Source organism: Triturus cristatus, unplaced genomic scaffold (genome assembly GCF_964204655.1).
Source record: "Triturus cristatus unplaced genomic scaffold, aTriCri1.1 SCAFFOLD_168, whole genome shotgun sequence".
Classification (NCBI taxonomy): domain Eukaryota; kingdom Metazoa; phylum Chordata; class Amphibia; order Caudata; family Salamandridae; genus Triturus; species Triturus cristatus.
The window spans coordinates 568572-592139 of NW_028187305.1; the positions used below are offsets into that span (position 1 = coordinate 568572).

Here is a 23568-nt window from a genome sequence, read left to right on the forward strand (position 1 = left end):
CCCTACAACACGCCACAGCCCACCACGGCCTCCCAATCTCCTCTGTTGCGCCTCTCTGCCTTGCATTGCTGGGCACTCTCTTCTAAATTGCTCATCTCATTCCAACTCTGGTCGCTCCCCTGCACAACATTTTTTTTCCTGGAGGACCAGCAGATGGAGTGTTCTACTAGGCGGCTCCTCTCTCTACAATGCCCTTTCACAGCTGCACACTTTTCAGTTTACTGCCCAAAGATGGGCATTCTGAAGAGTGCATGATGCATGTGTGCACAAAGGTTATTATGCCAGAGCTAGCTTTTTTTACTTTGTTTTGGCCAATGCTGTTCAGCACGGATAACAAACATTGGTAAGGGCACACGGTTAACCAATGCCTTTCAAAGGGAGGACATATTGGCTTTGACAATGCGGGTCACTTATTCCACCAGTTCTAGTAAAATTTCCCTCCAACATTAGTTACTTTAGATTTTTTTTCCTGTCTAATCCTCAAATACACTACCTCCCACTCCTTATAAACCATTTGCAGCCACGTCCTTAGCAGAATTTTAAAATAAGGTAACAACTTTGTGATTGAGAAGTAGCATGAATGCCTTTTAAAAAATGTTCTTTACTCTACTTTTCCTTTGAGAAAACACAGCTGAATACAAGTCCTCCACTGCACAACCATGAGAGCCAGACTTACTTTGAGGTTTTTCAGAAATCCTAGATTAAAATCTGCATCGAGCTTGACATAGTCTGTGCAGCTCCGCACTGTGGATATAATAATCACCCTCCGTTCTTGACCTTGATACTCTTCCACTGACCCAACCTGAAAAAAAGAAAAAAGGACTAGTTAAGACTTTTTAAAATGAGATGAATAGAAATCCACAACAGCAAGGGGACATGAGGAAAGATGAAGAGGGAAAACAAAGCATTTGTACATTTTTATCAACAACTCTACACTAGGATCATGAACAGCTCCCTGATGACTGGAGAGATGCCACACCGTCTAAAACTTGGCCAAGTCAGCAACTCCTTAAAAAACCGGGAGCTGACCTGAATGACAACAACTTCAGAGCAGTCTCTAACCTTCCCTTCCTAGCCAAAGCCCTAGAAAGATGTGTCGTATCACAACTAAACCAACACTTCAACTATTACAAACTCCTAGACCCTCATCAGTCAGGCTTCAGAAAGGGCTGCAGCACAGAAACCGCCATTCTGAACATAGTGGGTGACCTGCAAAAATCCCTGGACGCAGACTGATGCTGTCTGCTCCGACATACTCCTAGATCTATCGATGGCCTTCGACATGGTCAATCACAAGCTACTCTTGGATTTCCTCCAAAAGGGGATTGGAGCGGAAGGGGTGCTCCTTAGCTGGTTCACATCTTTTCTACAAAGCTGCTCCCAACAAATAAAAATAAGCAATCCGACCTCTGACACGATGCAAATCACCCAGGGTGTCGCCCAAGGCTCGGTCCTCCCGCCTACACTATTCAGTATCTACATGGAGCCCCTCACCATCATTCTCAACCAAGCAAACATACCCTTTCACCTATACACAAATGACACACAGCTCCATTTGGAAATCTCCTCACTAGACTACATGCACAGACAAAACGCCACTCTCAAAGAAGTCCAACACTGGCTAACTCGCAACCACCTAAAACTTAACCAAGATAAGGCAGAAATTCTACTCGTATCAAAGTCAGAGCAATGCCCCCCCAAATACGGGAATGGATGAAGTGATGTTTGGGATGAAGTACGGAGTGTGATGGATCCTATCTTGAATGACATCTGATCCTTTCGGTGTAAAAGATTGGTGGAATGTAGGCTAATTTCTTGTCTCTAACAACTAATTATGGACTTGGCAAGTGCGAGAATACCAGGGAAGGCTGGCAAGAATGTTGCCTCCTTCAATTCGAGATGGATACATTTGTCCTCCTTCCACAGTCCTCTGCTACCATGATTCATTCTACTTTGCTTAGGAGATTTAACTGGCAAAGAACAGATTTCGAAGTCAGGGCAGTGTGAGCGTGAACTGTTGGTTGCAAAGCAAAAAAATTGACAATTTAGAGAGAGATTCCAAGATTTCGGCTTCTTTATATAACATTATATAACATTAAGTGAAGCAATCCGAAACAAACTTACATGGTTTGTCTGCATTTTAAGTGTTTAGCTCCTCTTAGCGTATGCAAACCAAATGTCCTATAAAATAATTACTGCACTCTGTTAATCAGCCGGTCTTTTCTAAAGACTTTAGAAAGGTATTTCAGATGAACAGTGTTTTCCTCATGTGAGCAGTGTTGCAACAAGGAATAAGAACAGCACACAGATGATGTTAGACTTTGCACCATTGGCGTGGTTTTCCCCTAACATTTCGCCTTCAACCCTCCCATTTTACTTACTTACATGTCTCAGATCTGCCATTGTAACCTGTGTGTGCAGTTTTAAGTTGCAATTTCGACCTCGCAAAATAAATATTTTGCCACGCCCAAACATTTTTAAAAAATATATACAAGTCACCTCTAAGATAGGCCCTAGACAGCCCAGAGGGCAGGATGCAGTGTATTTAAGACGTTGGACATGTACATTTAACTTTTACATGTCCTGGTAGCAAAAAACTTACATTTGTTTTTCACTACTGCAAAGCCTATCCCTCCCATAGCAGGACATTAGAGTTACCTCAATATATTTCATAAGATGTAACTTTCAAATGAAACAGGTAATCAGGTCATATTTGGTGTCTTTGGAATTGTAATGAAAAATCCTCCTGTGGCAAAGTTCGATTTTAAATTACAACTTTGAAAATGCCACTTTTAGAAAGTTTGTATCAAGCAACAATATTCCAAATGGCATCAGTTTTTAGAAGATCTAATCTAGTTATTTTTACAATACAGTAAAGCATGTATTGTATGTACAACTTAATTAAAACACAAAGGAAGAAAGAAAAAATAAGATATAGCCAAACAAAATCTAGAATCAAAATGTATTCAATAGAACTTGTACATAGTTAGAAGCAGCATCAAATATGGTTCAAGAAAGTGCTCAATGTATAAAGTGAACACACAGTGCTCATGAGAATCAAGTGGACGGTACAAAATGAGACAAGAACAAAAGAGCAGTGAAAATAAACAAGTAATTTAATATTGCGCATGAATATAGATAAAGTCCAAAATATTAATATAATATCATTGCAAAATAAATAGCCTTTTTCAGCCATATGAGTGTCGACTGCGTTTCAACCTTCCAAACTTTAACAGGTCATCATCAGGATAGGACAAGCACAAAGAAAATGATTGCTGCTTGTATCCAAACTAAGGGTACTAAGAGGCTGCTTCCCAGTTTGTCCAAAGAATGTTGATAGAATGACATCCGTAAAGAGGAAGGCAGCCGTTGAGGATGATAAATGGGAGGCTATTGTTTCTTGCCAGGAAAAAGATCCTCCGGTATTCTGGAAGGTGGTGTGAGCTGCCTTATCCCTTGGCTGACCACTTATCCTCAGATAGCGTTACTGCTCATGTTACTGCTGATGCCGTGATAGATTATTTTTCTGCCATTTATTCTACTAATGACGATGTGTTATACGATGAGCAACAGTGCGACATTTTTTGGTAGCCTTTCTTTTTGTGTTGACGCAGTTGCCAAAGATATTCACAACAGTCCATGCAAGAAGGCTCCAGGCCCAGACGAAGTCCCTCTTGATTTGTTTAAAGAAGACCCTGGGTTCTGGTCTCCTGTGCGAACTAGTGTTTTTAATTCAGTCTGTCGGGTGGGGGCTCCACCATCCTGGTGTACGTCTATTATTGTTCCTATTTTTAGAAGGGGTAATGCCCATGATCCCAGGTGTTACCACCCGATCACGTTGCTCGATTCTACAACTAAGATAATTGGTAGAGTAATCCTGGATCGTCTCCTTTCTTGGGCAAAAGAGAACAATGTCCCCTCTCAATGACAATGCGGTTTCAGGAGGGCCTTGGGACGATTGAACAGTGCCTCAATCTACATCTTATTGTGGCTAAATACAAAACTGCAAAGGGTGCCCCTATTTATCCTGCATTTATGGACCTATTGAGCTCATTTGAGTTCATTAACAGATCCAAATTATCGGCTACCCGCGTGTCCCTGGGCTTTAATGAGGGCTTGGTCTCTTTCCTTAGACTCCTTCACCAGGATCTCCTGGCTTCCATTAATTTACCAAGGAGTATGCAAAGGATGTGTACTTGCCCAAGTCTTTTTTAGGTCGAGCCTACAGCCAGCGCGCATGCGTTGATCTGCAAAACTTGTTGTGGTGAAGTAGCGAATAGAAGCCCTGCCCACTCTCCACCCATATTTGCCATTTGCTTGTGTCATTGTCTGTCCTAAATGCTGGCTTCTGATTTGTCAACAGGCTTGTTAATCCCTCCTTGGTACCACCTCCTCTTCATTTGTCACCTCCCATGGCAACAGGCTCCTTTACTTCGGTTGTTACACGGTACATCTTTAGTCTCACAGCACTATTTTCTTTAATGAGGTTCTGCTACTGCAGGCAGTGTTGTGGTGCCTTCTGCGCCCCTTCACCCTCCCTCCTGTTGTCCATGCCTTCTTTCCCCCCCCCCCGCCCTCCTTCCCGTTGTCTGTGCCTTTTCTACCCCACCTGCCCTGCCGTTGTCAGTGCCGTCTCCTCCTTCCCCCGCCCTCCCTCCCGATGTCCGTGCCTTCTATCCCTCCGCTCGCCATCTCTCCCGTAGTTGGTGATGCCAAGTTGCCAACCATTTGCAATGCATTAGGTCTTGTGTAAATTAGAAACCTATTCAATTTCAAATGCTTGTTTTTTTTCATCTTTCTGTGCATGGTGTTTTCTTCTATTCATGTTTCTAAGGGGTGGACACTGGACTAAAACTCGTGACCGAATGACTATGACAAGGACATGGTGATAGTAATAATGCGTGTGGTATAAAGGGCATGACTGAGTTGAGGGACATGCCGTCACGGCTGACTCCATTTTATTCGCCCACCTTGAACATGAGAATTGCTGAACTGAGTAAGAATAGTACAATTTTTTTGAAACATAATTCCATTTGTCGTGCATACTTTATAAAAGGTCACGGTCATTCGATTTTATTTCGCCCGGTGTCAAATCAGGAGTTTCCTATTTTTAATGCTCAGTTTTAAATGGCGACTCGCTGTGAAGGACCTTCAATTGTTAGTGTTGTATTGTTAGAGCAATACAGCGAGTAATGCAAAAAGATTTCCCCCCACCCTCTCCCACCCCAACAGAATATGGTGACATGCTACAGAAGGGATGGGGAGCCTGCGACGCAGTGGCTGCAGAGCCCTGCGTTACCCGCCAGGTGTCACCATTGTTTAACTATTCTTTTTCTTATTGTAGAGTAGTTGTGTATGGTGCTTACAATGGTAATTTCATCGATATATCGCTTACTACCCATGGCGAGGCGTTGACATTAAATGAAAGAGGACTATGCAGTACACCCTGACGACCGATCCTTAAAAAGCTTCAAGGTGGCAGAGAAACCAACAAAAATAAAGTTAACCCCTTCCATCAATGCGAGTGGTTATTGCGGCTCTCCGTTTTGATTTTCCCGTCTTTTACATATATTTTTACATCACATTCATAGTCTGACAGGGGGCCTGGGTTGCCATTAAGCGTTCATCTATTTAGCTACGCACATCATTCACTCCTCACCGTTCCACTTTAGGCGATTTATATTACGTATACTCGCTGTTTTTTTTGCATATAGCTCCTCTCACTGACGTTACAAGGTTTCTTAGCACACCCAGTATTGGAAGCTTAGGGCCCTCGCTCAGGTATTAGAGAAAGTGTTTACCAAGAATGACAGTTTAATTGGTGATGCCCGATAGAACTCCAGGCTTCAAGGTTGCGGGAGTCAAATACCACATTCCAGTCTCTTATAAAACAGAATCACATTTATACAAGACTCACCCCAACAGATTTGCAATTCGGGGGGCTTAAGCAAGTGTTTTAATACTGTTAACTCAAGTGCACGTAATTTGTCAATTTCACAAAGCCAAAGGGTAAAGTTAGCCCCTTATTTGCAAGTTGCCCACAGATCTTAACCAGCAAGTAATTGATGCACTGAGCATTTTCACTTTCAATACTGCAGCGTTGCACTCACGGATGTGGAACAGCTTATTGTACGTAGTCCTGCTATAGGGGAGCAGTTACCCCAACAGCGGCAGCTTTGGATCTCAAAATAAGAGCACGGATTCCGCTGTATAAAAATGTTATCCGGTCCTGTAGCCGAGCTGCTGGCGGGCCCGGCCCTGGCATTCTTTCGGTGGGAGGGCCATAAAGAAGCATGGGTGAGCCATGAAGGTGAGTGGGTGCAGACCAAAAAAACAACAACGCATTTAATCGATCTTATATATTAGGTATTGGCATCTGTCCGCATCTGACATTTTTAACACAATAAGTAACCAAAGAGCCTCATACTTTGCTTTCTTTGATGTGCTTCTGGCTTCGGGGAAGGGAGGCTGCTTGTCACATCTTTAGGCTGCGGACCTTTAAAACTGCAGCCTGCTCCTTCTTGATCACGTGCAGCAGCAGAGTTGTGTCTGCTGCCATGCAGAGCCCCTTTACAGCTTGTCATGCTTTGAAAAAACGGTGGCAGTTTTTTTATTTGCAAAGCATTGAAGTTTAAACATATGATGCAATAAGCCCAGAATCAGAATTCAGTTTTCAGGATATCCCTGCTGGTCATTTGTGCATCATAGCAGCTAATAAACTCTGCTGACTTGACATCTCTTCTCAGGCCTGACATTAGCCTATGTCAATGGTGTTAATGGTTGAAAAAACAAGAAGGGAGACCCCCAACATTAGGGTGAAAAACACTTGTTTTTCAGTTCTGAATGGCCTTGGGTGGACCAGGGTATTCCTTGGGTGGACCTGGCCCACCTTGCCCACCCTCTAGATCCGGGTCTGGCACTAGGGGGTGGGATGCATGTAGCTGTGGGTCACTGGCATGTGCCCTCTATATCTTTAAATACTGCTCTGTATTGAAGGAAATCGCTAAAAAACCTTGAGTCTTTTTGACTTTTATTGAAATTATGATTTTACCTGACCTACCTGTAATACACAAAAATATATGATGGACAGGGGCAGTGAAAGCCAAAACATTCTTCCTTTCACACACGCACAAACACACACACTCTTACGCTCCCATATGTCACCCCACCCCTCCACTCATGATCACCAACTGCAAAATTCTCTCGAAACAGGCACAGCCTGAGCGTAAGCCATACATCCGTACGCACACACATGCACACCCCCTCCCCCATGGGCATCAACAGAGCAAGATTCACTCAGGCTCAGCTTCAACATGGAAAGCAGCGAGCTCCTGGCAAGCACACAGGTCCAGGGCAGCCTGGAAAGCAGCGAGCTCCTGGCGCGCACACAGGTCCATGGCAGCAAGGAAAGCAGCGAGCTCCTGGCAAGCACACAGGTCCAGGGCAGCCTGGAAAGCAGCAAGCTCCTGGCGCGCACACAGGTCCAGGGCAGCAAGGAAAGCAGCGAGCTCCTGGCGCGCGCACACAGGTCCAGGACAGCAAGGAAAGCAGCGAGCTCCTGGCAAGCACACAGGTCCATGGCAGCAAGGAAAGCAGCGAGCTCCTGGCAAGCACACAGGTCCAGGGCAGCAAGGAAAGCAGCGAGCTCCTGGCAAGCACACAGGTCCAGGGCAGCCTGGAAAGCAGCGAGCTCCTGGCGCGCGCACACAGGTCCAGGGCAGCAAGGAAAGCAGCAAGCTCCTGGCAAGCACACAGGTCCAGGGCAGCCTGGAAAGCACCGAGCTCCTGGCACGCACACAGGTCCAGGGCTGCCTGGAAAGCAGCAAGCTCCTGGCACGCACACAGGTCCATGGCAGCAGGGAAAGCAGCGAGCTCCTGGCACGCACACAGGTCCATGGCAGCAAGGAAAGCAGCGAGCTCCTGGCAAGCACACAGGTCCATGGCAGCAAGGAAAGCAGCGAGCTCCTGGCAAGCACACAGGTCCAGGGCAGCCTGGAAAGCAGCGAGCTCCTGGCGCGCGCACATAGGTCCAGGGCAGCAAGGAAAGCGGCGAGCTCCTGGCAAGCACACAGGTCCATGGCAGCAAGGAAAGCTGCGAGCTCCTGGCAAGCACACAGGTCCATGGCAGCAAGGAAAGCAGCGAGCTCCTGGCAAGCACACAGGTCCAGGGCAGCCTGGAAAGCAGCGAGCTCCTGGCGCGCGCACACAGGTCCAGGGCAGCAAGGAAAGCAGCGAGCTCCTGGCAAGCACACAGGTCCATGGCAGCAAGGAAAGCAGCGAGCTCCTGGCGCGCACACACAGGTCCAGGGCAGCAAGGAAAGCGGCGAGCTCCTGGCAAGCACACAGGTCCATGGCAGCAAGGAAAGCAGCAAGCTCCTGGCACGCACACAGGTCCATGGCAGCAAGGAAAGCAGCGAGCTCCTGGCAAGCACACAGGTCCATGGCAGCAAGGAAAGCAGCAAGCTCCTGGCGCGCACACAGGTCCATGGCAGAAAGGAAAGCAGCGAGCTCCTGGCAAGCACACAGGTCCATGGCAGCAAGGAAAGCAGCAAGCTCCTGGCAAGCACACAGGTCCAGGGCAGCCTGGAAAGCAGCAAGCTCCTGGCGCGCACAGGTCCAGGGCAGCCTGGAAAGCAGCAAGCTCCTGGCACGCACACAGGTCCATGGCAGCAAGGAAAGCAGCGAGCTCCTGGCACGCACACAGGTCCATGGCAGCAAGGAAAGCAGCGAGCTCCTGGCGCGCACACAGGTCCAGGGCAGCAAGGAAAGCAGCGAGCTCCTGGCAAGCACACAGGTCCAGGGCAGCCTGGAAAGCAGCAAGTTCCTGGCAAGCACACAGGTCCAGGGCAGCCTGGAAAGCAGCGAGCTCCTGGCGCGCGCGCACACACAGGTCCAGGGCAGCAAGGAAAGCAGCGAGCTCCTGGCAAGCACACAGGTCCATGGCAGCAAGGAAAGCAGCAAGCTCCTGGCACGCACACAGGTCCATGGCAGCAAGGAAAGCAGCAAGCTCCTGGCGCGCAAACAGTTCCAGGGCAGCAAGGAAAGCAGCAAGCTCCTGGCAAGCACACAGGTCCAGGGCAGCCTGGAAAGCACCGAGCTCCTGGCACGCACACAGGTCCAGGGCAGCCTGGAAAGCAGCAAGCTCCTGGCGCGCACACAGGTCGAGGGCAGCAAGGAAAGCAGCGAGCTCCTGGCAAGCACACAGGTCCATGGCAGCAAGGAAAGCAGCGAGCTCCTGGCAAGTACACAGGTCCAGGGCAGCCTGGAAAGCAGCAAGCGCCTGGCGCGCACACAGGTCCAGGGCAGCAAGGAAAGTAGCGAGCTCCTGGCAAGCACACAGGTCCAGGGCAGCCTGGAAAGCAGCAAGCTCCTGGCGCGCACACAGGTCCATGGCAGCAAGGAAAGCGGCGAGCTCCTGGCAAGCACACAGGTCCAGGGCAGCAAGGAAAGCAGCAAGCTCCTGGCAAGCACACAGGTCCATGGCAGCAAGGAAAGCAGCAAGCTCCTGGCAAGCACACAGGTCCAGGGCAGCCTGGAAAGCAGCGAGCTCCTGGCGCGCGCACACAGGTCCAGGGCAGCAAGGAAAGCAGCGAGCTCCTGGCGCGTGCACACAGGTCCAGGGCAGCAAGGAAAGCAGCGAGCTCCTGGCAAGCACACAGGTCCAGGGCAGCCTGGAAAGCAGCGAGCTCCTGGCACGCACACAGGTCCATGGCAGCAAGGAAAGCAGCGAGCTCCTGGCAAGTACACAGGTCCAGGGCAGCCTGGAAAGCAGCAAGATCCTGGCAAGCACACAGGTCCATGGCAGCAAGGAAAGCAGCGAGCTCCTGGCAAGCACACAGGTCCATGGCAGCAAGGAAAGCAGCGAGCTCCTGGCAAGTACACAGGTCCAGGGCAGCCTGGAAAGCAGCAAGATCCTGGCACGCACACAGGTCCATGGCAGCAAGGAAAGCAGCGAGCTCCTGGCAAGCACACAGGTCCATGGCAGCAAGGAAAGCAGCAAGCTCCTGGCACGCGCACAGATCTAGGACTTCATGGAAAGCAGAGCGCTGCGCGTGTGCTCGCACACAGGTTCCGGGTAGCATGGAAATAATAAAGGGCCATATGAGACCTTTTCTGTTGGTCCTGGAGCACTCAGGGGATACTGATTGACATAAGCAACTGCACTCAACAAACTCAGCTTTGAAGCATGCATGTTTATTATACATAAAAATAACTGACAGCTAAAATTAGTCGTACCTCTTATTCTTCCTCTCTACCACAACCTGCACATCCATCCATTAATATGTTCCTAGGTGCAAACTATATAAATCCATTTACGGCCATACATACAAAGTGCTCCTAGAGAGTTCTGGGCTTAGATATAGGACTCTAAAGATAATTGTAGCTCTTATGTGGGCCAGTTTTGTCCCGCTCTTTAAGGTAATGAGGACAAAAATCATTCCATCCTTGGCTTATGATCGCAAAATCTTGCTGGGGAGAGATGGCAAGCTCGTAAATAAGCTGGTCACCTGCAGAGATCCTCCTCAGCTGCCCAGATCAAGCTGGAATTTGGCCTTCTCAAATAGCGGGTGGCCAGGGCAGGTGCGTTCCTAAATCTCTGCCACAAAGTTCGGCTTACCAGGAGAGGAAGCTTAGAGGCCCTACTGTGGGACGAAGTTCAATCTGGTGGTCCAAGACAACCCCATTTCCAGTACCTCTGAGGATTGGTGCAGCATCTTCAATGCTAGAGAGCTCTGGGCACTACAACTGGGTCAAAATGCCTTTAAGCAATGCATTAAAAAGCGAGCGCGCTCTCTGTTATATCAGGCTGACATGGATGTCCAAGCAAAGCGCAGGCACGCATGGGCTATCATCAACTCCTACCAACCAAGGCAATTTCAGCCTTATCTGGAGTGCACATACTCAAAGTATAAACAAGCATTTGCAATGCAATAGGTCTCGCATTTACGTGAGCTTGAGTTACTGACATTGTAAATGACAATGCCTTTTATTTATGTTTAGGGTTTTAAAACTATAATAAGGCATTGTCATTTACAATACTAATAGCTTAAACTCTCGCAAATGCAAAACCTATTGCATTGCAAATGCTTGTTTGCTTTATACTAAAAAATTATTATCGTCTCTGCTGCGTAGGTATATGTTTTCTATATAAAAAGCTGCCTTGTTCTTTCTTCAGCAACTTAAGGATGACACGTTATTGGGTCTGTCGCTTTCCATTTTTGCACAGAGAAAGAGTATGTTATTTTAACAGTTATGCTGTTTATTTAACGATTATGATCCACATTATTGCTTTGGATAAGCTTTGAAATGCACTTTAGCCTAGAGGAAGAGTATGTTCTTTTAACTGATACAATACTTCTCATTATTTGCACTTAATGTCCAGGCTTTTTTTGTTCCCCACACTAGCAGTTTAACAAACTATTGTAATTCCTGATAATGTTGGATTCTAAGCAAGGTTTTATACTGTGGTATGCTTTTAATGTTTAATGTATATTTAATAGTCTTGCATATAGTTATTCTTTTTAAATCATGACATCTTCTGTAATGTACATCTTTTATGATCTACTTGATGAGATCGAATAAACCTTGATTGAATTGAAATCTGTAAATAATGCCAGGTTGAAAGACGCCAGGGGGAAAAGTCTATAAGGAAGCGAATTTCTCCTAAAGGGTGAGCGGCGCCAAGAGAGGAAGCTTTAAGTTAGCTCTCCTACAGGCTATTCCTTCCTGACAGTTGTGTTGCTGAAGTGACTGCCTGTCTGCTAGACTGCTGCCTTGCTGCCCAGTTGCCCTCCTGCCTGGGTCAGAGGAATTGGTCCTGTACCTGAACCTAGGACTCCCAGATTGACTCCAAGGGCTAGCCTGCTGACCTCTTGTTCAGAGCTACAAGGACATAACAGGCTCCCAACCACATGAACCAGCACCCAGACCCAGCTGAAATAAGCACCTGACAGACTCAGCTGAAATAAGTGCCTGACCCCGAAGAGGTGCCCCTCAGGTTGTGGACTCTTGGTATGGCCTCAGTCGGGCATGTTGGTGCCAAAACATTGTTTGCACTGCTAGCCAGTGTGAAGTTTTGTCAATCTGAGCCTTTGCACTACAGCATCCACTGCTCGCAGGGAATGCCACAGCGAACCTCCGGCCCAACCGTTTGTGATAACAAGATCTCCGCAATACAGTGACGACCATCCGGGACGCCAGGCCTGCTCTTTGCGCTAAATCAACAAACATCCATAATGCTTCCCTGCTCTTCCCAGCCCACCCAACTGCAAGTTACCCTTTGAGCTGGACTAAGCGGTGGTCCTTGTATCTAATTTGCGCTCCATCGCAGTTGGCCTGAACTTGTACCTTTCTCCTGGACTCACACGACCAGATAGCCGCAAGTAGCACTTTGGGCTTTTTGGCGCAGTTTTCACTCAAATATTTAAGATTGCATATCTATGGTTCTACAAATTGTATTTTTGTTACTTTAGTCTTGACTTATTTTATTAAATAGTACTTTATTTCTCTAAATTGGCGTGGGATGTTTTGTGCAGTGTTTTCACTTTATTACTATTTAAGCACTGCACAAATACTTAACACATTGCCTCGAAGTTAAGCCTTACTGATCTGTGTCAAACTAGCAGAGAGTTGATCACAGGTTAATTTGGGGTTTCCTTGTGCCTCACTCTGACAAGGATTGTGGTAGCGGCTTAAATAGAGCTTCACCCCCTTCAGACAGTAACCCATTTTCTCACAGTTGGTCAGTCTTTTACAGGCAAAAACACATTTAATATGTGCCTAAAAAGCACAATACTACTTATTTTATTTATCTTAAAAAGAAAATAATAGAGGAGGAAAATCCTTCAGTTTCTTGAAACAAAATATTGAATTCTACTTACCAGAGTCTTGGTTACTGCTCAATTTTACTACTACCATAGTCGACATCAGCTTTCCCAAAAGACTGACAAAACATTGGCTGCCTGGTGTCTTGCTCATGTGCTCATGTAAGACTCATCTTAGTAGCAAGACATCAATGAGGCCTTAAAGATCTTTCATCTGACTTCCCCCTACCCACAACATACATCTCCCCTCTAATCCCTGAAGGAATCCAGGATTGCCTATACATTACTGTGCACCATACACAGCCTACTTCAACAATGGACATGGCTAGATCCAGAGAAGGGCCCCGAATTACTTAACTATTGGATTCCTTTAAACAAGCTAGCTGCTTAAGGCACGGATCTTTGAAACAACTTCACATTGACAAAACAAACTAATCACTTCCAGTTCTAGAAGCTCATGAAACAAACTAATGAGTGAACTATGACTAAATAATGTCAATGTTTAGCAAACCACTGCTTGAACAGGGGCTTACCAATTTTTCAGATGAGAAAAAACAAGAATTTTATATCTGGACAGGCTAGGAAGATTGCTGGGGGTCCATCGACAAAATGAATTTTTTTTTTTAATTCTTTTTATTGACATTTTCAATAACAAACTTAAAACATTGCTTCACACTGCTATGTACGCATCGCAGACAATGGCGACAGGCCCCCCCCCCCCCCCCCCAACAAGGCACAGGGTGCGGAATGTACAGGATATCCAGGCAGTCTTACATGACAATCTACGCTTCAAACCAACCGGCTATCAGCCTCATCTGCCCATCTGGGTATCCCACCTCGACAGCCACCAACCCGCCCCACGAGTAGCAGAAAATATTAACGTTTCCCCCCCATCCGAGGGGAGAGCAGCGTGTTACAGCATTTGTAGCGGGGTTTGCTCCAGCCAGTGTATGAAGGGCTCCCAGATGTCTCTGGGTCTGGACCGCGCCGGCATAAGCTCCCAGTACAGGGCTAACTGGGTTTGGCAGTAAGCAACGCTTTGAATCCAAACCTTAATGTGAGGTGATGTGCCCGCCCCCCAGTGTATAGCAACCTGTCTCTTGGCCAATAATAATAGCATTGCTGGCAGTTTACGGTGTTTGGGCTCAATCATGTGTAAAATCCCCAGTAGTGCAACCTGGGGAGTGCAGGGGATCAGTAGGCCCGTGATAGTGCATATTATCTCCAGCACCCTTGTCCAGAACAACGCTATTGCAGTACAGCCCCACGCCATATGCATAAAGGTGGCCCCCGGTGCATGACAGCGCCAGCATTCATCGGTATCCCTTAGACCCATGCGGTGCAACCGTCTTGGTGTGCGGTAAAGCATGTGTATGTACTTGAAGTGGATCAGGCGCAGCCTGTAGTTGGGGGATAGAAGCTCAAGCTGCCGACAGCTCAGATCCCAGTGCACATCAGAGATTTCAGCTCCCAATTCCGCCTCCCACACGCCCCGCGCCGCCGGAAGCATCACGGGGTGGTTAGCCTGCATTCGCACATACAGTCTGGAGACCAGCTTGCGGCCAGAATCCACAGACAACACATTCTCCAAAGCAAGCAGATCCGGCGGTGGCGCCGGGAAAGTGGGGAACAACCTACGACTTGAGTTGCGGAGCTGGTAATACAGAAGCGTGTCTAGTAGCGTCGGTGCCTCCGATCCACACATCTTCTCCATCGTTAGGAAGGCATCGCTCGGAAATAGATCGCCTCCAGTGTGGAGGCCCAGCTCCGCGGCTCGCCCCCCGGTTCGCATAGCCCGCAGCGACGGCCACATCGGGTTCCCACGCAGGGGCACCGAGCGGGTATAAAGCACATCTAAGCCGGCCCTGCTTCGCAAACCATTCCAGGCCCACCTGAGCGCGTGAACCGGGTCGATTTCTGTGCACCGTCGGACGTGCGGCGCGTATAGGGCAACCGCCAGCGGTAGCGGTGCCGCCCTGTCGGTCTCGATCGCCACGTGCGGTTGAAACGGTGTGGGGTGCGCCCAGTAATGCAAGAACTGTGCCTGTGCACAGTATGCATATAAGGAGAAGTCTGGCGCAGCCAGGCCACCCTGTCTTTGTCGGAGAGTGAGGGTCTCCCAGGACACCCTCGGCTGCTTTCCCCCCCACGCCAACTCCACCATCAATGATCGCAGTTGTCGCAGAAAGTGTGCGGTAAGGGGCAGCGGGATATTCGCAAATAAGTAAAGGAGTTTAGGCAGGATCACCATTTTTGCCACCGCAATCCGGCCAGCCAGCGAGAAGGGCAAATGCTTCCAGCGGCCAACTCTCTCCTCCACCCAGCCGGTCACCCGCCCATAGTTTTCTGTCCAGATCTGCTGCATATCTGTGCTCACCCAGATCCCCAGGTATCGCACCGGCCCAGTCGCCCATCTCAGCGGGCAATCTGGGGTAAAGCGGGGAGTCCCGGTGGTCAAGGGCAGAATGACTGATTTCTCCCAATTGATAGTGACACCTGACAGCCGTCCATAGTCCAGTAGTTCTTGTGTCAGAGGGGAGAGGTTGACCTGAGGGTCAGAAACATACAGTGTAACATCATCAGCATATAGCGATATGGTCAGCGCCCTTGACGAGAAGCCAATGCCCCTGGCCGCATGATGTTGTCTAATACGGGCAGCCAGAGGTTCCGTGGCAATGGCAAACAGCAGAGGTGACAGGGGGCAGCCCTGTCTCGTGCCTCTCCGAATGGCAAAAGGCTCAGAGATCAACCCATTGACCCTTACCCTTGCAGTAATGTCTGTATAAAGTAGTCGTATGTAACCGATAAAGGCCTCGCTTACCCCCATGCGCTGCAGCAGAGGGAACAAGAATCCCCATTCCAGGGAGTCAAACGCTTTGGTGGCGTCCAGTAGCACAGCCGCTGCCTTAACATGCGGGGCCAAATAGTGCAGTACTCCGAAGAGGGTGCGGAGGTTATGGGACGTTGAGCGGCCCGGTATAAAGCCCGACTGGTCCGGGCGGATCATCAGGGGTAACACCGGCTGCAGGCGAGTTGCAAGCATTTTCGCAAAGATCTTGGCGTCTGTGTTGATTAATGAGAGCGGCCTATAAGAGTCGCACTGCTGGGCATCTTTATCTGGTTTCAGGAGGGTGATGATGACAGCCTCCCTCATGGAGTCCGGAAGCACACCCTTCTCAACCACTTCCGCATATACCGCCAGCAGGCGGGGGGCCAGGAGATCCGCATATTCCTTGTAGAACTGCGCCGGGAGGCCGTCCGGCCCCAGCGCCTTACCAGCAGCCAATGACCCTATGGCCTCCCGCACATCCTCTGCCTCAAATGGGCGATCGAAATAACCTTTCTGGTGTGCATTAAACCATATAAGCTGTATGGAATCGAAGTATTCAGACAGCTCCGCCTGAGTGTGGGCCGCCCGAGATCTGTACAGATCTTTGTAGAAAGTCCGGAAGGCATCTAGTATTTCCGGAGGGCTATATACGGTTTCACCTCCCCCAGTCATCATAGCGGGGACAAATGTCGAGGGCCGCTGCGAGCGCAGCAGGAGGGCCAGCGTCTTACCAGGGCGATCTCCCTCCCCATATCGGCGGGCCGTCGCATATTTCGTCAGGAATTTGAGCTCTCTGTCAGCCTCCGCTTGATATTCAGTGAGCGTGGTGCGAGTTGCTGCCAACGTAGCAGCCGAGGGGTCCGAGCAGTACTGCACCTCCAATGAGTGCAGACGTTCTTCTAATTTACCGAGCGTAGCCCTTAAGGTCTTTAGGACTGCTGCCTGTCCCGCAATGCAGTGGCCCCTTATCACCACCTTAAATGCGTCCCACAGGGTGCCTAGCGATGTCACGGAGCCCTCATTGTGTTCAAAGTAGTCTAGTATGTGTTGGTGAATTTCCTCCCGAAACACCGGGTCCGACAGGGCCTGTGGCGGTAAGCGCCACGTGAAGGGCGTGATGTATGGCTTGGGGACTTTCAAAGTCAGCTCGACAGGGGAATGGTCTGAGAGGGTGCGCGCATTGTGAGCAACTGAAGACACCCATGCATGTGCCTGTGGGGTCAAGAGCCAGAAGTCTAGGCGGGACCAGGCTCCTTTGTGCGGGGTGAAGCAGGTGCCCTCCCTAACCGCGGGATGCAATACCCTCCACGAATCCAGCAAATTATAATCAGCCATTAGGCCTCGTATAAGGCCAGCAGCTTGTGGGTGATGTGTGCGGGCTGCCCCTTCCCTATCCAGGTCTAGCGACAAAACGGCGTTGAAATCCCCTCCCCACAAGCAATCTCCGCCACCCAGTGATTGTGTCAAGTGCCAGACGTGGCGGAAGAACCCAGGGTCATCCGAGTTGGGCCCATACGTGTTAACTAGCGCCAGCGGCGTGTGAAAGAGTTTCCCACTCAGTATTATGTAGCGCCCATCTGTGTCAGCATTTACCTTAAACGTTTGCCAGGGAAGGCCTCTACGGATAAGAATGGCCACTCCCCGGGAATAGCTGGAGCAGCCTGAAGTGTGCACCTCGCCCCATCTAGCGCCTCGCAGCCTGTCTCCAGCGCTCCGAGGCAAATGAGTTTCCTGCAGGAAACATATGTCAACGAGGTGGCGTGTCAGATACGCCTGCGCCAGGCGTATCTTGCGGTGGTCGTTAAGACCGCGGATATTCCATGTAAGGCATCTTAACTCGGTCAGGGAGGTTTATATGTGTGTGTCCCATACGGTGGCAAGGATATCAGCGTCCCACAGACCAGGGGCCCTCGGGGATCCCCCCGCCACCCAGTCCCCGGGAGGAGCGATATCATACAATCAGCCTGCTGTGCGGGTGCGACGCCATTTCGTGGTGCACTAAGAAATCGCAGTGAGAAAGCAACAACCAACAAGAACCAAAACCCTCCCCCTCCCACTCCAACCCCCCAAACAGGTTGAGAAATAACCCCCCCCCACCTCCCCACCCAACAAGAACTTTCATATAGCAATGTCTCGGGAATCATCCCACAGGGCGTGGGGTCGCCGGCTCACACCCCCGTCGAAAAGACGACAGGGTGGCCGAACAGTGCTGCCTTAGATAAATACAGTACAATGAGCCACAGCGTACGGCGGCCCGACAGACCTCCCCCAGCAGCGGTCCATAGTGCCTGAGCGGTGCGGGCCTCGACAAGTCAAGCCAGTGCGCATAGGTTCGGGACACATCCCGCGGCCCTCAAGGGCCCCCTGGATTACCATACTCGGCTACAGGCCACGTATCTTACAGTTACGTTATCCAGCATCTCTTCACTTCTCAGAGGGATAACACGCTATGTCACTCTGTGTCACTCAACTGGCCACGCGGAGAAGTGCCCTGGTCATCCTCTCGCCCACGGTGCGAGCGCTCCGCCTGCCTGGCAAACTTGAGGGCATCCGCCGCGGTCGTAAAGAACATAGGCTTCCCTTTGTGGTGTATCCGCAGCTTGGCCGGGTATAGCATGGCATATTTAGTCCCCAACTTCTGGAATATTTTTTTAGCCGGTATAAATTCTCGCCTTGCGGCCTGCACCGCCTGTGTAAAATCCGGAAATAAGGAGATGACCATATTTTGGAATCGGAGCTCACCTTTTTCACGCGCCAACCGCAGGATGGTGTCCCTGTCCCGGTAGTTCAGAACACGTGCCAGGATCGGCCTCGGTGGCGCCCCAGGCACGGGCCGCGGCCCCAGTGTGCGGTGCGCCCGCTCGACCAGGAACATGGCCGACAGGTCCGCACCAAACAGTTCGCGGAACATTCCTTCAATAAATTGTTCCATGTTACCAGTATTGGTGGATTCTGCAATTCCAATAATGCGAACATTGTTCCTTCGGGAGCGGGCCTCCAAATCCTCATTGCGCCTTCTAATCACCTCCAGGACCTTATCCATGCGAAGGAGCCGCTCCCGGGTGTCTCCAATGCTCTCCTCGCAGTCGGCAATTCGCGCCTCCGCCGCAGCGATCTTCTCCTCGTGCTGGTCGACTTTATGAGATATGCCATCAAGCCGCTGGGCCATGGAGTCTAGCTTTCCATCGATTTCCTTGAGGCACCCTTTAAGGTCTCGAAACATACTTCTGACATCGTCCTCCGGTGGTGGGTCTAGCTGCGTTGCAGGGACCACCGGTGGCGATGGCAGAGCCGCCACCGCGCCGCGGGAAGCCTGTTTCTCAAAGTAGAGCTTCCACTGCTTGGCGTCGGATTTCCCCATGCCGCCCTTTGGGCCCTACACACCCCGGCACCGGGGAAAAATGGGGCAGTCGGCACCTCGTGGGCCCCGGGCCCCAGCCAGCACCAGACCACTTGCCACCAACTCGCAGTGCCGTATGTCAGTCAGAGGCCTGGGCACGGATCAGCATAGGCCCGCACGCTGGGGTCGTCACATCGCAGATATGGATCAGGCTTCACGCCTCTCGTCTCTCAGGGGGTTTACCGGCCCCGCCAGCAGCGCCAGGCCACGTCTCCGCTGGCCAGTCAGCCAGATCGTCAGGCCCGCACACCGTGTGCCTTGGAGCCGCCGCGAGGGCCGCATTCAGGCCAGCAGGGGTCCGCAGCTGCGTCTATGGTGGCAGTCGTCGGGTATCCAGCACTCCGCGGGCGTCTACGTCGGTCCCAACCTCGCCACACGAGCCGCGGCCTCCGACCAGGGCCTCGCGCAGCAGACGGCGCCGCCCAGCGCGGAACGTCCCAGCAGCCGGAGTCACGAGGGCCCGTAACTCCGGATTTCCACAGCCGATTTCTGTCACAGAAGCACCGCCGGGATCCTCGGCGACAGGGCGCCTCCCGCCGCAGCTCCACTGCTCGAAAAGTCAGGCAGAGAACGGATGGGCTAACGGATTGTTTGTTCGGCCGGCAGAGCCCCGTTACACGGCGGCTATCTTGCAGCTCGGCTCGGCCACGCCCCCCGACAAAATGAAATTTAACGTGGAATCCTAGCCCCGAGTTAAACAGAGAACCATATTTTTATATTGAAATATCAGGCTGTGACACAGAGGTGCCAATCATGGAAAAGCAATTAGTCTCCGCATCTGATCCAGTCTGGGCGCTGTAAGCACAAAGACTGCACGGACCCTTTCTTTTACATAATCGCTTGTAATGCCCTTGCCCCAATTCCTCATCACTGTTGTGTCCACCCCAATATTATAGTGGTCCTGCCCTGTAGAAGATCATAGACCCACAAGGAAATGCACATTTGTCAGAGAAAACGAGAAGTAGTAGGTGTCTCTCAGTCTGTCTCTAATGATTTATGCTCTAATAGAGCCTTAACTCAGCATGTACTATCATAGGATTATGTATTAAGCAGCATTTATCTACAAATCATCTGCATCAGAATGATTAGAAGCAACTCACCAGATAATATGCAGAGTAAGGCACATGTTAGCTACCGTCCTATTTCACCTCACATCCCAAATCTGTTAATCTGGTCCCTTCTTGAAGTATCTAAATATTGTCGTCAAACATCTAACATATATATAGCTGTATTGATTTCCTCAGCTTAAATTATGCAAAGGTATATTAAGTATTCACCCACATACTTAAGCCATAACTGAGTCAGCAGTCGGAATTCAGTCCTTCAGCATCTACCCTCAGCAATCTGTTCATGTGTCTGAAAACACCCTTGCGGCAGTGCCCTAAATACTCTTATCACCAACAATTTTGTATGGAGTGCCAAAGGGTCGCTAATGCTCGGAATCCGCTTTGCTACAAATATGTGCAGTCAATGCCCCTTTACTGAAGCATGCAGAAGCTATTACTATTTGTCCCTTCTTTCTTTCAAGATGGAACTTTGCAAGGTCATCTTCCCTTGCAGCTACCATTACTATGCGAGCAGAGAACGTATAGTTTCTTACCTGTCGGTGCAGTTTTGCAGCTTGAAGAATTTTCTGGATTTACTATGCTGTGCATCTAGTGGCTGGGTCCGGAATTGTAGGGTCTCTTTTTTCGTGTTTTTTTTCGTGGCCGGTGGGCGTCAACATACCACCATTTAGTGTCCTGCTGTGCTTCCTCCGGAAGCTCCCACCTTCGGTCGCCATCTTCGGATTCTTTTTTTTTTTTTAAAGGTTCGTTCTTGTTTTATTTATTTCTTCCTCTTGTCTCATCTTTCTGGCGGAGGAGGGTGGGTTCGCTAGTGAATCCGGAAAATTCTTCAAGCTGCAAAACTACACCGACAGGTAAGAAACTATACGTTTTGCAGCATGAATCTTTTCTGGATTCACTATGCTGTGCATAAACTTTGTAGCGGTTTTCTAGTCTTGTGGTGGTTGGGTGCAAGCGGAGTGTTGGTTTGTGAAAATATGTTGTAAGACCTTTTGTCCTACTTGTGTTTCTTTTTTCTTTTGAATATCCATGCAGTAGTGCTTTGTGAAGGTGTGCACTGTAGACCATGTTGCTGCTTGCCCAATTTCTTGAATAGGCGTATTTGCTAAAAAAAAGCTACTGTTGCTCCTTTCTTCCTTGTTGAGTGAGCGTGCAGTGCTCCTTGTAATGTCTGACCTGCCTGGTTGTGGCACAACTGTATGGCTTGTGTAATCCATCTTGCAATGGTATTCTTTGTGATTGGTCTTCCAAGAAAACTGTTGGTGAATGATACAAAGAATTGTTTTGTTTTCCTGTATTCGTTGGTTCTTTCTATTTAGTGCATGACTGCTCTTCTGGTGTCCAGGGCGTGTAATGCCCTTTCTGATTGTGTCTTTTGTTTTTGGAAAAAACTTGGTATTTGTATTGCTTGGATACCACCTTTGGCATAAATTGTGGATCAGCTCTCATGACGATTCGGTCATTATGTATTTGGAAGTAGGGCTCTTGCAGTGTTAGAGCTTGCAATGCACTTACTCTACGTAGTGATGTAATTGCAATTAAAAACGCTGGTTTTAGTGTGAGAATTCGTTGCGTTGCTTTGTGGATTGGTTCGAATGGTGCCTTTATCATTTGAGCTAGTACTACATTGAGATTTCATGCAGGTGGTGGCATCTTTCTTGGAGGTGCTATTCTTTTTACTTCTTCTAGGAATCTTTTGACCACCTGGGATGTGAATAAAACTCTTCCCTGTTTCTCCCCTTGTGTACGCTACGATTGCTGCTTAGTGTACCCTTATAGATGTGTAGCTCAGTTTATTCTGTAGTAAATATGTTAAGTATTTTAGTACTGTTGATTCTCTTGTGATCCTTCTTGAAAGTTTCTTTAAGGCACCATTGAGAGAATCTTTTCCATTTGGCTGTGTAGCACTTCCTTGTTGTAGGTTCTCTCGCTTCTCGGAGTACTGCCATTGTGGTCTCTGGTAGTCTGAGGTGAGCAAATTCTAAGTCCTCAGGAGCCATGCTGCTAGGCTTAGGCTCTCTGGTTCTGGGTGTAGCACCCTTCCGGTTCTGCATTGTTAAGAGGTCCTTTCTGTTGGGGAACTTATGCATTGCCCCTTGAGTCATCTCCATTATCTAGGAGAACCAGGTTTCACCGGCCCACTGAGGAGCTAAGAGTATTAATGTCATGTGGCTGATCCTGCATTTTTTGAGTACCCTGTGTAGCAGTGGTATCGGGGTAAAAGGGTAAGCAAATGTCCCTGACCAGTCTATCCATAGCGCATTCCCTAGGAACAGTTTGCACGGTTGCCTGGAAGCGAAGTGCTGGCATTGTGGGGTGTTGCAAATAGGTCGATTTGCAGAGTTCCCCATTTTTTGAATATCTTTAGGATTTCAAATGGATTAATTTCCCATTTGTGGGATGCTGAGGCTTGCCTGCTCAGCCTGTCTGCTTCTACATGTTCCTTCCCTGGAAGATGTATTGCTAGCAAGTCTATTTTCCTTGGGATTGCCCATCGCCATAGTTCTTGGGCGAAGGTTGATAGTGTTATTGTGGTCTTCCTTTTTTGTTGATGTAAAACATGGTAGTTGTATTGTCCATTTGGATTAACACCCTCTTCCCGTAAAGCTCTTTCTGAAAGGCCTTTAAGGCTAGGAACACAGACTTTAACTTCAGGAAGTTGATGTGTTTTATTGCATCCTGTTGTGTCCACCATCCCCTTATTCTTAGGTTGTTCATGTGTGATCCCCACCCTAGCTGGGAAGCCTCTGTTGTAATGGTCACGGTTGGAGTTGGTTGTGTGAGAAGTCTCCACTGTGCTATGTTCTTTCTGTTCCACCATGCCATCTCTTGATGAACTGTTTGCGTGACAACCACTAGATCCTCCCAACTCCTTGTTGCTTGTGACCGTTGCTGTTGAATCCATTCCTGGAATGGTCTCATGTGTAGTCGAATGTTTGGGACTAGATGAATGCATGAAGTCATCATCCCTAGCAGTATGCCCACTGTCTTTACTGTCAGAGCTTGCCCCTTGTGGTATAGATTTGTCTCCTTAAGTATCACTAATGTTCTCTTCGTGCTTGGAAATACCTTCCCTAGTATTGTGTTGATTTCTGCCACTAAGAATATTTTTACTTGTTCTAGTTCTATTGACGATTGCTTCCCAGTGTATTGAGAAACAGTGTTGGAGCAATGTCTCTATGACTTTCTGTATGTGTTCTTTGCAAAGATTGTACAAGCTTGCTCTTACTAACAAGTCATCTAGGTATGGGTAAACACGAATCCCTTGCCTTCTTAGGTGGGCCGCTACTGCTGCTAGGCATTTTGTGAAGACTCTTGATGCTGATTTCAGTCCAAATGCTAGCACCGTAAATTGGTAGTGTGTTTTGTTGATCTCCTGGAAGAAGTTTCTTATTCTGCCTCCCACTGATCTTATATGTTGGAGGGATTGTTTGATTTTTGGGACAC

The 23568-nt window shown here is 49.0% G+C and overlaps 1 protein-coding gene across 1 annotated transcript in view; it reads right to left on the minus strand.

The window, feature by feature from the left end:
* LOC146771977 (RNA helicase MOV-10-like) overlaps positions 1-23568 on the minus strand; it is a 177730-nt gene that overhangs the window by 77765 nt on the left and 76397 nt on the right. The window contains exon 7 of the mRNA XM_085640275.1: positions 677-802. Coding sequence (XP_085496401.1) covers positions 677-802 — 126 coding nt within the window. The remainder of the gene's footprint in view (positions 1-676; positions 803-23568) is intronic.